Raw genomic sequence first — 14,912 nt, 5'->3', positions numbered from 1 at the left:
TAGTCAAATATAACACAAGTAAACACAAAATGCAGCTTTTAAATGATGGTTTTTATTATTTAGGGAGAAAAAAATCCAAACCTACATGGCCCTGTGTGAAAAGTAATTGCCCCCTGAACCTAATAACTGGTTGGCCACCCTTAGCAGCAATAACTGCAATCAAGCGTTTGCGATAACTTGCAATGAGTCTTTTACAGCGTCTGGAGGAATTCTGGCCCACTCATCTTTGCAGAATTGTTGTAATTCAGCTTTATTTGAGGGTTTTCTAGCATGAACCGCCTTTTTAAGGTCATGCCATAGCATCTCAATTGGATTCAGGTCAGGACTTTGACTAGGCCACTCCAAAGTCTTCATTTTGTTTTTCTTCAGCCATTCAGAGGTGGATTTGCTGGTGTGTTTTGGGCCATTGTCCTGTTGCAGCACCCAAGATCGCTTCAGCTTGAGCTGAGGAACAGATGGCCGGACATTCTCCTTCAGGATTTTTTGGTAGACAGTGGAATTCATGGTTCCATCTATCACAGCAAGCCTTCCAGGTCCTGAAGCAGCAAAACAACCCCAGACCATCACACTACCACCACCATATTTTACTGTTGGTATGATGTTCTTTTTCTGAAATGCTGTGTTCCTTTTACGCCAGATGTAACGGGACATTTGCCTTCCAAAAAGTTCAACTGTTGTCTCATCAGTCCACAAGGTATTTTCCCAAAAGTCTTGACAATCATTGAGATGTTTCTTAGCAAAATTGAGACGAGCCCTAATGTTCTTTTTGCTTAACAGTGGTTTGCGTCTTGGAAATCTGCCATGCAGGCTGTTTTTGCCCAGTCTGTTTCTTATGGTGGAGTCGTGAACACTGACCTTAATTGAGGCAAGTGAGGCCTGCAGTTCTTTAGACGTTGTCCTGGGGTCTTTTGGGACCTCTCGGATGAGTCGTCTCTGCGCTCTTGAGGTAATTTTGGTCGACCAGCCACTCCTGGGAAGGTTCATCAACTGTTTCATGTTTTTGCCATTTGTGGATAATGGCTCTCACTGTGGTTTGCTGGAGTCCCAAAGCTTTAGAAATGGCTTTATAACCTTTACCAGACTGATAGATCTCAATTACTTCTGTTCTCATTTGTTCCTGAATTTCTTTGGATCTTGGCATGATGTCTAGCTTTTGAGGTGCTTTTGGTCTACTTCTCTGTGTCAGGCAGCTCCTATTTAAGGGATTTCTTGATTGAAACAGGTGTGGCAGTAATCAGGCCTGGGGGTGGCTACGGAAATTGAACTCAGGTGTGATACACCACAGGTAGGTGATTTTTTAACAAGGGGGCAATTACTTTTTCACACAGGGAAATGTAGGTTTGGATTTTTTTCTCCCTAAATAATAAAAACCATCATTTAAAAACTGCATTTTGTGTTTACTTGTGTTATATTTGACTAATGGTTAAATGTGTTTGATGATCAGAAACATTTTGTGTGACAAACATGCAGAAGAATAAGAAATCAGGAAGGGGGCAAATAGTTTTTCATACCACTGTATATATACTGCTCAAAAGAATTAAAGGAACACTTTTTAATCAGAGTATAGCATAAAGTCAATGAAACTTATGGGATATTAATCTGGTCAGTTAAGTAGCAGAGGAGGTTGTTAATCAGTTTCAGCTGCTGTGGTGTTAATGAAATTAACAACAGATGCACTAGAGGGGCAACAATGAGATAACCCCAAAACAGGAATGGTTTAACAGGTGGAGGCCACTGACATTTTTCTCTCCTCATCTTTTCTGACTGTTTCTTCACTAGTTTTGCATTTGGCTACAGTCAGTGTCACTACTGGTAGCATGAGGCGATACCTGGACCCTACAGAGGTTGCACAGGTAGTCCAACTTCTCCAGGATGGCACATCAATACGTGTCATTGCCAGAAGGTTTGCTGTGTCTCCTTGCACAGTCTCAAGGGCATGGAGGAGATTCTAGGAGACAAGCAGTTACTCTAGGAGAGCTGGAGATGGCCATAGAAGGTCCATAACCCATCAGCAGGACCAGTATCTGCTCCTTTGGGCAAGGAGGAACAGGATGAGCACTGCCAAAGCCCTACAAAATGACCTCCAGCAGGTCACTGGTGTGAATGAATCTGACCAAACAACCAGAAAGACTTCATGAGGGTGACCCAAGGGCCCCTTGTCCTCTAATGGGCCCTGAGCTCACTGCCCAGCAGCATGCAGCTCGATTGGCATTCGCCATAGAATACCAGAATTGGCAGATGCACCACTGGTGCCCTGTGCTTTTTTCAGATGAGAGCAGGTTCACCCTGAGCACGTGACAGAAGTGAAAGGGTCTGGAGAAGCCATGGAGAACATTATGCTGCATGTAACATCATTCAGCATGAGCAGTTTGGTGGTGGGTTAATGATTGTCTGGGGAGGCATATCCATGGTCACACAGACCGCTACAGACTTGACAAAGGCACCTTGGCTGCCATTAGGTATCAGGATGAAATCCTTGGACCCATTGTCAGACCCTATGCTGGTACAGTGGCTCCTGGTGCACGACAATTCCTGGCCTCGTGGGGAGAGTATGCAGGCAGTTCCTGGAGTATGAAGGAATTGATACCATTGACTGGCCACCACACTTCCCTGACCTAAATCCAATAGAACACCTCTGGGACATTATGTTTTGGTCCATCCAATGCCACCAGGTTGCACCTCAGACTGTCCAGGAGCTCAGTGATGCCCTGGTCCAGATCTGGGAGGAGATCCCTCACAACACCATCTGTCATCTCATTAGAAGCATGCACCGATGTTGTCAGGCATGTATACAAGAACACAGGGGCCATACAAAGTGCTGCGTACTATTTTGAGTTGCTGCAATTAAATTTTGGCAAAATGGACTAGCCTGCCACATAATTTTTACACTCTGATTTTTAGGGCGTCTTTGAATTCAGGGCTCTGTAGGTTGATCATTTTCATTTCCATCAAACGATGTGGCATCAGATCGTTCCTAACACATTACCCAGTCTATATCAGTATAGATATCCAGGAGGATTTCTTTTTCCCATTGAGATCTGATGTGTTTTCAAAGTGTTCCTTTAATTTTTTTGAGCAGTTTATATAGAGAGAGAGAGATACTGTATATATATTGATATAGATAGATAGATACACATATATTATTATTTTTTCTTCTGTCTTTACATTCTGGGTAGCTCTGTTTGTTTTAATTACTGAGATTCTAAATATTTTTATATTGTAAGCAAAAAAAAAAACTTTGGGTATTAAAACATTTGCATGATGTGTTATTTTTATTGTTTTTATTTGAAACTAACCCTTTTTTTTCCTTCTAGGTAAACTTTTTTGGTATCAAGTGCATTATGATATGCACATCCGCACTCATACCCGTGAGCATCTCTATTATTGCTCCCAGTGCAGCTATTCCTCCATTACGAAAAACTGTCTGAAACGTCATGTCATTCAGAAACACAGCAATATTCTCCTCAAGTGCCCCACTGAAGGCTGTGAATATACAACGCCAGACAAATACAAGCTTCAGGCGCATCTTAAAATACATACCGAGCTGGTGAGTTACATAGCACAGTGCATTGTGGATTTCATTTTGGAAATTGCTTTGTAGGGCTTAGTAATGGAACAGTTTGGCAGCAATGCCTCCAAGCAAGCATTTATGTTAATATTCTTGGTGCGTTTGTATATGTTGACCTCTTTAACCAGAAAATGGGAATATTTTCTTGTTTTTTTATGCACAATTTAAATGTTTTAACTTGTTCACGGCACAAAAATATTATAAAAATTTACATTTGTGGTTTGTATTCCTGTTTTGTGCATTTAATATTTGTCATTTTAAGAGCTAAACATTTTTCTTAATTTTTTATTGTTTAAACTTGTAGCATTATGAACAGAATTTAATAAGTAATGCATATAGTTTTAAAAGTTAATTAATTCTGATGCCTCATACTGTTTAACTGAATGAATATCAGCAACTGCAGGGGCAGAACAAGTGATTCATTATCTCATATTTAAAGCAGGAAATTACCGAATTGAATTAAATAATGTTAGCACTTTGTGGCACCATGTAAGTTGCATTAACTCATTCTGCTTCTGGTTATTTTGTGTGGATTAAGTCCAGACAGCCATGCGGCTGAAGTCAGCTAGCTATTGTCTTTGTTTTTTCTTACAAAAGTGGGGCCCCAATAGTCTACTTTCTTTAGGATATAGACAAATTAATGTTTTCTTTTTTGTGAGTTATCTACACTTGGTCTTAGATCACATTTCCTTGCAACACTGCAAGATTTAAAATTTGTGGCATATACATTGTTTTTTAAATATTGGATCAAAGATTTTTTTGATATTTCTTCACTGGCAATGCAATATTGTGTTTTCTACTACTGCATTTCAATGTATTTAAACATCTTTTTTGTGTTAGAATAGATCATGATAGGTATACTTAATATGTAGTGTTTAAGTTCTTACAAAAATCAGGATGGTTTATTTTTGCACTGCCTTTAAGGTATACATCAGTGTACACTCAGGGTGTTGCCATATACTGTACACTGCAAACTAGACTACAGTGGTTTAAGAAAGTGCCTGTTTTACTCTTTTCATATTTTGCAATGTTGCATCCTCATGCTAAAATCATTTTTAATTATTTTTTCTCCACATCAAGCAACACTCAATACCACAGACTGACAGAGTGAAAATAGAATTCTAGAATTATAATATAATATAATATAATATTAATTTAATAAAAAAAAAAAAAAATGAAATATCACATTGTCATAAGTATTCTGACCCGTACTTAGGTGAAGAACTTTTTTACAGCAACTACAGCCTACTAGTCTTCTAGGATCGGATACCTTCGCACAACTGGATTTGAGAATTTTCTTTGGCAGATCCCCCTCAAGCTCTGTTAGGTTCTCTGGAAACCATCAGCAGACAGCTATTTTCAGGTCTCTCCAGAAAAGTTAAATTAGGTTCAAGTCCGGGCTTTGGCTGGGCAACTCAAGGAGATTCGTGTAGCTGTCCCTAAGCCTTCCTGTGTTGTCTTTGCTTTGTGCTTCCTATTGGAAGGGGAACCTTACACCCAGTCTGTTGTCCAGAAGGCTTAGAAGCAAGTTTTCATGACGATTATCTCTGTAGCTTGCTCCATTCAGCTTTCCCTCTGCCATTTCTAGTCTCACAGTCCACGTTGCTGAACAATAAACCCACAGTTTTATGCTCTCACCACCATTCTTCACTGCTGGAATGATATTGCAGAAGTGATGAGCTGTACCTGGTTTCTTCCAGACTTGGTGCCAATTTTAGTTTCATCATACTAATGAATCTTATTTCTCACTGTTTGAAATTCCTTTAGGTGCCTTTTTGCAGGCTCCAATGTGTCTTTTACTTCTGTCTGGCCACTCTGTAATATATTGTTGAATAGCCCAGATTGGTGGAGCTTTTCAGTGATGGTTGTCCTTTTGGAAGCTTCTCCCATTTCCACACAAGTTCCCTGAACCCATTAGGGTTCATGTTCACCTGTCTTTCCATGGCCCTTCCCCGATAATTGCTCAGCTTGTTTGGATGTCCAACTGTAGAAAGAGTTGTGGTTGTTTCAAACTTCCATTTAAGAATTATGAAGACAACTCTGCTCTTGGGAGACTCCAGTGTGTTTTTTTTTTTTGACGCAATCCTGTCTCTAAGCTCTGCAGGCAATTCCTCCACCCTCATGGTTTGGTTTTTGCTTTGATACACATTTACAGCTCTGGAAACTTCCATATAGATGTGTGTGCACCTTTCCTAATTATGCATAATCAATTGAATTGACTACAGGTGGACTCCAAATAAGGTCTAGGAACATCACAATGAGGATCAATAGAATGGTATGCTCCTGATCCAGATTTCGAGTGTCACAGCAAAGGGTCTGAATACTTGTGTCAGTGGGATATTTACGTTTTTTATATTTAATACATTTGCAACAATTTCCAAAGTCCTGTTATTAGTTTGTCATTCTGGGTACTGAGTGTCGCTTGATGTCAGGAAAAAATCATTTTAATGTAATATAGCAAAATGTAAAAAAAATGAAGGGGTCTGAATTCTTCCACTATGCATTTTTAAAGTATATTTGGGTACTACATGCAAGTATGGAGGAAAAAAAAAAAAAAGTTTTTCTAATTTAGCATACATTGTCGTCTTAACTCAGATTATAGAAATGTGTGTTCAATTTTTCCAAATAATAAAGTATGGATTACAAATGGTTTTATTATGAGTGTCAATGAAAACTCCCCCAATGGGCTGACGTAGGGTCCTGCACTTGTTCATGCATTGTGTACATGTGTCCAGCTTACTGTGACTCAAACTTATCTAGAAAAATGTATGAAAGAATTAATGTTCATGGAGATGTACGGATGTTCCAATCAGGATTGGTCGTCTCTTGTTTATGTGCTTAGCATGATCATGGCCAGGAAATAATAGTCTTAGGAAGCAGTGGATATTAGAAAAACCTCTGCTGCTAAAGCGAAAAGATATTCATTCCTTAGGACAAGAAAAAAGTCACGTTTGTACAATTTGTATTTTAAAAGAATATGACTGTTGAAATAGTTTACATTTGATAGTCAATATAAAAATAAAAATGCCAATTTAAAATACTGCATGTTCAAAGGAAAGCATCAAATTCCAGGGACTGGATGGTTTATGACAGGTTGTAGAAATTCGGCTTCCATTCATAATACTATCTCATGACACTTTAACATTCTTAAGCATTTTCTCATTAGAATGTCTAATAAAATATGCTTTAAAATTGGTATCTTACTGTCAACTCAGTGCATCACATAAATGAGTAATATGTTTTTTCCATATGCCACTATCAGTATTTGTCAAATGAGAAAACCAATTATTTTCTTGAAACAACCTTATTTGAATATAAAAATGCTAAAATTGTCAGTATCCAGTAGGCAGGCTCCTTCATGAAGTAAGAAACTAGTGTTATTTTAATGTCACTTTGAATTCAATTTTGCAGATTAAAATGTTCACGAATGAGTCTTTTTAATGAAATCAGCGGAGAACCATATTTTCAAATATATTATTCATGATGCAAGCCTGTTAAGCTTGGTCAACTGTGACACAATACTTGACAGATCAAAATTGTATAATAGAAAAATACATTTAGCATTATTTATTCATTTCAAGTTCAGTTTTCAGGTTATAAAATAAAAAAAATGGTATGTAATATTGAGATCCTGAATCTAAGAATCTTCATGAAGTTAGGTTCAGATTAATATTTTTAATTTACAATATGCTGCATGGTGTATGCTTAATCTAATGTTTTATTATTTATACATACAGTATATGCATAAAATGAATCATAAAACATTTTGATCAATACTGTATCATATAGTAGAACCTAATCTATTTAAATACATTTTAATATTTTCTAGCATTGTGTGCCAGTTAAGTGGATTGGCAATAGTAAGCTGGCCCTGTGTGTGTGTGTCCATCAACTGTTCTTGCCTTACAACCAATGCCTGCTGGGAGAGTCTGCAGCTTCCCCTTCAAAAATGCTCATGATGGGCGGATTTGGAGGATGGGTGGATGGATATGCAGTATAGACTATTCTAAATTACCTAATAGGCAATACATGCTATAACTTTCTAGGATAATAAAATATATGTGGACAACACAATGGGTAACATTGCTCACAAATCCAGTATCCTAGGCTTATACATTGCCTAGTGTCAATGTGGAGTCTGATTGTCTCCCCTGTTTCTGTGTGGGTACTACATGCAGTTTAAGTCAATTGGTGTTTCCAGATTGGCCTGGTGTTAGTGTTGATGATAGGCCTAGTGGTCTTCAGGTTGTTTCCTGCCTTATTCCCAGTGATGCTACAGATAGGCACTATAACCTCTTACAACTCTAACTTGAATGAAGTGTCTTACAGAATTTTACATTATGTTATAAACTACATGGAATATCACATTACGTCTATACAGTATATAAACAGAGTTTCTTCAAAATGTTTCCGAACTTTGTTGCTTCCAAGTCAAAACCAAGTTTTGTGAGCTGGGTTGTTGAGATTTAGCAACTATCTGATGGTTTGGAACCCTGCTGCTATTGACCTTTTGTGGGCAGAACATATTAAATGTTTGAATCCAGTGTGTGAAAAATGCTTTACCAAGCAAAAGTGTATGTGAGAAGATGGAGATGTTAAGAAATCACTTGGCAAGTATTAAAAACACAAAGTCTACTAGTAATGGAACTAGAGCCACCATTCTCCCCAACACAAGACTAATAACAGAGGAAACTATAATACTACTAAAATAGGACATCTGATTGCATGTGCTGAAGTGGTGGAGTAAGAGGTACCTAACTAAATAAATGTTTTGAAATGCAGGGGACCACACTGAGATGGTTGGAATATAAAATGTCTCTGATATAAATATAAAAATTAAAACTAAGGCCTCTTTGTTAGGTCCATCTGATCATTAACACAAATAGTCCACCCCCCTGAGCAGCCACTCAATATATATATATATATATATATATATATATATATATATAGTATGCAGACACGGTCAAGAGGTTTAATCATTTTATGACCAAACACTAGAATTTGGAAGACATGTCATCTAAGACAGGGTTCCCCAACTCCAATCCTGGAGGACCACAGTGGCTACAGGACTTCATTCTAACCCTTTTCTTAATTAGTGACCTGTTTTTGCTGCTAATTAACGTCTTTTGAATTAATTGCAATTGCCTTGTTTTTTTTTAGATTTATTCCCCTGAATTTCTTCATCATTCCTCTGAATTGCTTCATTTCTTTCCTTAAACAGCACCCAAACAGAAATGAAATGTGAAATGAATGAGCCAACAGAAGACCAACTAAGTCAGGGCCTCAAACTCCAACCAGTTGCTTAATTAGGCAGAGAGTCTTCTCTTTAATTTAACCTATTCTTTAATTCTATGACTTGTTGCTGCTCTTATTGTGCATTGTATTGACTTTCTCTTTTCTAAGAGCACTGTTAAAATGTTTTGGGGACCTGAGCAGATCAATATTCCCGAGACCTTTATCTATCTTTACTTTCGGATATCGTATGATGCACACAGTCTGCTGGTCATGTTTTGGCTCATTTTGTATCTCATTATGTTTGGCAGCTAATAAGGAAAAAGAAACAGTTAAGGGGTCTGATTCTTCAAGAGCAAGTCATTTAAAATTAATTCATAAAAAGTTAATTAGCAGCAAAAACAGGACACTAATTAAGAAAAGGGTTAGAATGAAAACCTGCAGCCACTGTGGCCCTCCAGGACTGGAGTTGCGGACTCCTGATCTAAAAGACTTTGACTGAGGCCTAATTGTTGTCACAGATAGTGTTTTCATCATCTCAGAACCAGCTGTTCTGCTGGGATTGTCTCACTTTATAGTCAGTAGACTTTAAAGAGAATAGTGCAATCAACTAAAAATACACGCTGAGTGGCAGTTCTGTGGGTGAAAATGCCTTTTTCTTAAGAAAGAGAGGTCAGATGAGAATGGTCAGGTTCTTTCACTTTAACAGAATGGACACAAATTGTCAAAAAAGAGCTCTTTAGAATAGTGATGTGCAGAAGTGCATCTCCAAATGTATAAAGCATCGGACCTTGGAACACATGAACTACAGCAACAGAAGGTCATGTTGTGTTCTACTCCTGTCAGCTAAGAATAGGAAGATAAGGCTTTAGAGTAGAGGTCCCCAATCAAAGTCCTGGAGGGTTGCTGTGGCTGCAGGTTTTTTCTCCAACCCTTTTGCTTAATAAAAAGCACTTATTGCTCAAGTAACACTTCTGCTTCACTTTAGTTGTCTCACTCGTTAAGATTTTGATCTCTTATTGCTCATTTTGGTCTTAAATAGCTGTATTCTTGATTTTTAATGGCTCCTAATTAGCAATAACATGCAAATGACAAAAGAGACCAGCATTTCTCCATTTAGCTTGTTACCATTTACACCTGTGTGTATGTGTCATGCACTATTGGGTTTAATTAAATACTTAGAAGGAAAGTGAAGAGAAAAAAGTGAAGGGCTGAGAATTACTCATCCATTTTAGCCTTCAAATCATATGGATGATATCCTTAGAATGTAGAAGAAAATCTAGGATATGATAATTACCTGACATAGCAGAGTTAAAGCACGAACAAGCCATGAAATTAAATTATTGGCAAGAATTGCTTCCTAATTAAGCAACTGTGTTAGAACAAAAACCTGCAGCCACTGCGGCCCTCCAGGACTGGGATGGAGGACCCCTGATTTAAAGGGAACATGATCACCAAGACGGAACATTTAATATTGGAAAAATGCCAGATGATTTTCTGTCTAAGCTATGACATGCAAGTGGTGGAATTAGAATTTGACATAACGGATCCATGCTGCTTTGTGTCAATAGTACTGTCTGTTGATAGTAGTGTAATATTATGAGAATATTTTCAAGTTACACATGAAGCCTTTTAATGCAAATTAACATTATTTGAAAACCACAGCATACATTGTTGTTGCTGACCATATTAATCTTCATATGACCACAGTCTACCCTTTTTTGCTCTGTGACCTCCTACGCCATAATCTATCATCTATGGAGGAGGAGTGAAAGCTTTAGGTTTGTCAAAAATTTGGATCTCCAGTTTTCGACAGATCTAGAGGTAGAAGGGGCCCTACTCTGAATTAGCTAAAGAAGGGGGACCAAAATAAAATAACCACTTAGTATACATAATACCTTGAATACTTTTACATTATTCTAATGAAATTGTTTCTTAAATTACTTTTATAAACACCTTCAGCAGTTATTAGAAGCTATCTAATGAGATCAGCACAAGACCTGACAATACTTGAAGAGCAGTTGCAGCTTGTAATGGAAAAATAAATGAATAAGTAATGTTTGTTGAATACAGGAGAAGCAGCTAGTACAAAGGAGTCAAATATTACATTGCTTCTGAATTTAAAACCTGCGTTAGACATACTTAAGTGAGTCTTTTCTTTCAACAGCATTATTTTTAATTAGCCGTAGAAGTTGAAGTGTATACAGCACTTGAATATAATCCAAACCACAAATATTGTACTTTGTTAAGCCTACTGTTCCTGCATTCAAAGTAACTTCGTCTTGGTAGTTTGCTGGCTGAAATGAAAACGCACAAATGTTCCATTGCTGCCTGAAATTTTTTTTCAAAATTTAAAACAGGATTTCAATAGCATACACTATACCGGCATTGATTGAAAAGTCGTAAGAAGTGATAAGAGTGTTTGATAAAATGTTTACTTAGGTAACGTAGACATTTCATACGTTTTTGTTTTTTTTCCTTTCCCAAAGCGCTTAGATCCAGGTCTGAGAGGGCACGCAGGTTATGTTTCTCTCTATTTCCCAGACTAAGAAGTAAGAGATATGGAAACAGTGGTGACTTTAGGGACCTTAAGGTTCACCCTGCAGTACCTAATCTCTGGTCCTAACTCCTGGTACTTAGACTTTACCAGGTTTGCTTACCTGTTGTTGTAAGCCATTGTCTCACAGACCTGTATTTAACATCCCTAACCTTGCTAAAGCTTTTAATGAAATTTCTAAATTAACAACCCTCCCGCCTAAACCTCTAAGACCAGAAAAAGGTAAGAATCTAGAACAAATTAATGTTAGAAGAGTTTAGCTTATTTATACAAGTATATAAATTAAATACACTATACTATGCAAGATTAAATATAAAATATAAGTAATAGTAAAAATAATATTCTTACAAAAGTTTGGCAATGATGACACCGATTCAAACCTTCCTCTCTATCTTCAAGATGATTGATCTATTTTAAACATATTATTCTTTTTGTATAAGACATTTTTGGACATGAGTGCCCAGATCCTTACCTTTTTTTTAATAAGTTTTGTTCCACCCTGGACTTTCCCTTCTGAGATGGTGTAGTACTTCTTTTGAGATGAAGGGTTTCTTTTCATGTTTATAGCACAGAATTTCTTTGCACAGTTAATGTTTCCTTATTTCTGAGGTGAACTGAGTAAAGTGCAGAGATATCCATAATGAAAACCTGCTCCAGAGTCCTGTTTGTTTAATATATTTTTATTGATTTTAATTAGAAAAAGATAAAATTTCATACAGTCAAGACAAATTTAACAAATCAAAGCAAAATTCGACCCCCATCCAAGAGAAAGAGAGAGGAGACAGCAACAGAAGCTCTCTATTAAAGGAGCAAGAAAAGAAGCGTATCCTTTTCTCTGAAATGGAAGCTTATTCTAAAATGCTATTGATTAGATCCTGCCATACTTTAATAAAATTTTGAACAGATCCTTTAAATGAGAATTAGATTTTTTTTTCCATTTTCATGTAGTATAGACCATCGGTTACCCACTGACTTCAGAGTCGTGGGGTGGGATTCTTTCAGTTGAGCAAGATAAAACTACTTTCTAGTAGTGTAGTAATGGAAATGACATTTTGTTTGTCCTTCTCCACTTTAAGACCATCTGGGAGTCCACCAAATACAGCTGTTAATGGGTTAAGAATGATTTTGATGTCAAGGTTGACTGAAAGGCATACAAAGAGTTTTGTCCAAGATGTTAATTTGGTGCATGCCCAGAACATGTGGCTCAGTGAGGCTGGAGCTCGATTGCAACATTCACAGGTTGAATCTTGCCCTGGAAACATTTTGGACAATTTTAAACAAGATAAATGCACTCAATAAAAGATTTTAAGTTGAATGACTGAATGCTCTGCACATATAGAGCTCAATTGTATTCTGTGCATGGCTGCCTTCCACCTCTTTTCTTAAATATTAAGTAACAGATCCTTTCCTCAATGTACTCTTGGGTCTTTGAAAGGAAGAGTCCTTAAAATATTTTTGTAAATTGTAGAGATTCTATCTGAGTCTTCAAGACTGATCAATTATTCTTCTGGAATAGAGCAAGATGGGAGGTGAGGAAAATTGGGCAGGTTCTGTTTAGCAAAGTTTCTAGCTTGAAAGTAGTGGAGGAGCTGTGTTGACAAGAAGTTGTACTTGAAGTGTAAATTGTTCGTAGGATGCAAAGACATTATCTATGTACAAGTCTCTAAGTGTTTTAATCCCAGACATTTTCCAGATATTGAATAGTGTATATGTTGGAGAGGGTGGTAAAAGTGGTTGTTATGTAGACGTGCAACAGAGTACTCTTGACCACAGACTTGGCTATAGGTTTACCTTTCAACAGGGCAATGAACCTAAGCAGAAAGCAATAACAACATTGGGAGACAGGGATAACTCTGAATACGTCCTTGAGTTCAGCCTGAACTTGAACTCAATCAAACACATACAGTATGGAGAGACCTGAAAATAGCTGACCACTGAATGTTTCCATCCAATCGGACATATCTTGAAAGGAATTTGCAGAAAAGAAAGACAGAAAAATCCCAAAAGTGTGTCATTGTGGGTACTGTAAACCTTCTGCGTCCCGTGCAGAAATTCCGACCCACAATAACCCTGAATTGGATTAATTGGGATTGAAAATATTATCTTAATTGTAAGCTAAGATGGTAACACTTAATAATAACTTTTGTTAGTACGTTATGAGGAAATATTGTAGAATGATTAACAAATTAGTTGATTAGTCGATGAACATTCATATAACTTTAAATGATAATTTATGTATTAGTTATTGTATTTTTAAACATTTACTAATGATTTATCTAATTGCTAAAAATGGCTACTGTAATTGTCTGATAATATAGCAATATTTGGATGTATCAGTGTGGTACTGGAGAATGAATATATGGCGCTAGTGAATAACATTATTGAATGGTGCAAACTGTTGTTGGTGCAATCTCACTCTTAATAAGATAAGAGAATAATCGTAGACTTCAGGAAGGTCAAGCCCAGTCTACTCCCAGTTTTCATTGATGATAAAGATGTGGAGGTGGTTAAGACATTTAAGTACCTTGGAGTACACCTGAACAACAGGCTTGAGTGAAGTACATACTCCAAGGCTGTATACAAGAAGGGTTAGAGTCACCGTTATTTCCTGAGGAGGGTGAGGTCATTTGGTGTATGCAAGCCACTGTTGCATGTTTTTTAACAGTCTGTACTGACCCGTGTAATCTTCTAGCTGGACTCAATGGAGAAATTGTTAGAACAGAGGTCACTCAGGCAGCAGCTTAGTATACAGGACAATGACACTCATCCCCTATGTGAGATTTTTGCTAATTAGAGGATCACATTTAATAACAGACTGAGACAACTGTATTCCTCCAAGAAACACTAAGTGAGGTAATTTCTACCTTCACCCATCTGGCTCTGTAGTGAGTCACGCAACGGTCAAGGTGGTCTTGTTCCCTGTGTGCTGAATGGTACTGAGCTGGTCTAGCAGACAACTTCACAGACAATGACACTGCGTTCAATATATTGTGCCAATGACTGACATCTTGTACTGTGAAATAGTAACTGATAAGTATGTGCAGTTCTAATCACTCTACATTTAGTGAATACCTACAATTGGTTAAAATACAAATAGATAATTATTGTCATATGTGTATTTGTACTTTATCAATATCTTTAAGATTATAATCATTTTTATATGTTTATTTGTGCCTTTTAATGTCTGGTGCTGTCTGGGATTAATAAAGTATCATAGTCCACTTGCGGTACTGATTTATTTGCTTGAACCTGAGAGACATGCAGCTGGCTGAGGGGATGGGGGCAGGACCCTCCTCACTCACATGCCGGCCTCGGATCGTGTCCCTTACCTCCGCTTAGCTAGCGAATAAGAGAACTACATAACAGATTTAGATTGGATTTTTGTCTAGAATTTGCTTGAAAATTCCAGATGATTTTGCGACTTCTCTCATTGTGCTAAGAATTATAGTTCGCTTGCAGTAGCGATATATTTGTGCTTATCTGAGACAGAGGCTGCGGGCCGTGGGAAGGGGGAAGCATGACGTCAGGAGTAGGGAGCCGGGCAGTGCCCAACTT

The 14,912-nt window shown here is 37.5% G+C and overlaps 1 protein-coding gene across 2 annotated transcripts in view; it reads left to right on the top strand.

Moving 5' to 3' along the window:
- The window catches only part of LOC120515570 (zinc finger protein ZFAT-like), a 188,792-nt gene that overhangs the window by 88,818 nt on the left and 85,062 nt on the right, over positions 1-14,912 (top strand). For both annotated transcript variants that reach the window (XM_039736664.1, XM_039736663.1), the window contains exon 7: positions 3,315-3,547. In XM_039736664.1, the coding sequence (XP_039592598.1) occupies positions 3,315-3,547 (233 nt within the window). The remainder of the gene's footprint in view (positions 1-3,314; positions 3,548-14,912) is intronic.

The sequence above is a fragment of the Polypterus senegalus genome, chromosome 15, assembly GCF_016835505.1.
Source record: "Polypterus senegalus isolate Bchr_013 chromosome 15, ASM1683550v1, whole genome shotgun sequence".
Classification (NCBI taxonomy): domain Eukaryota; kingdom Metazoa; phylum Chordata; class Cladistia; order Polypteriformes; family Polypteridae; genus Polypterus; species Polypterus senegalus.
The sequence above is the reverse complement of the archived record's forward strand: the minus strand, read 5'-3'. Positions and strand labels throughout refer to the sequence as shown.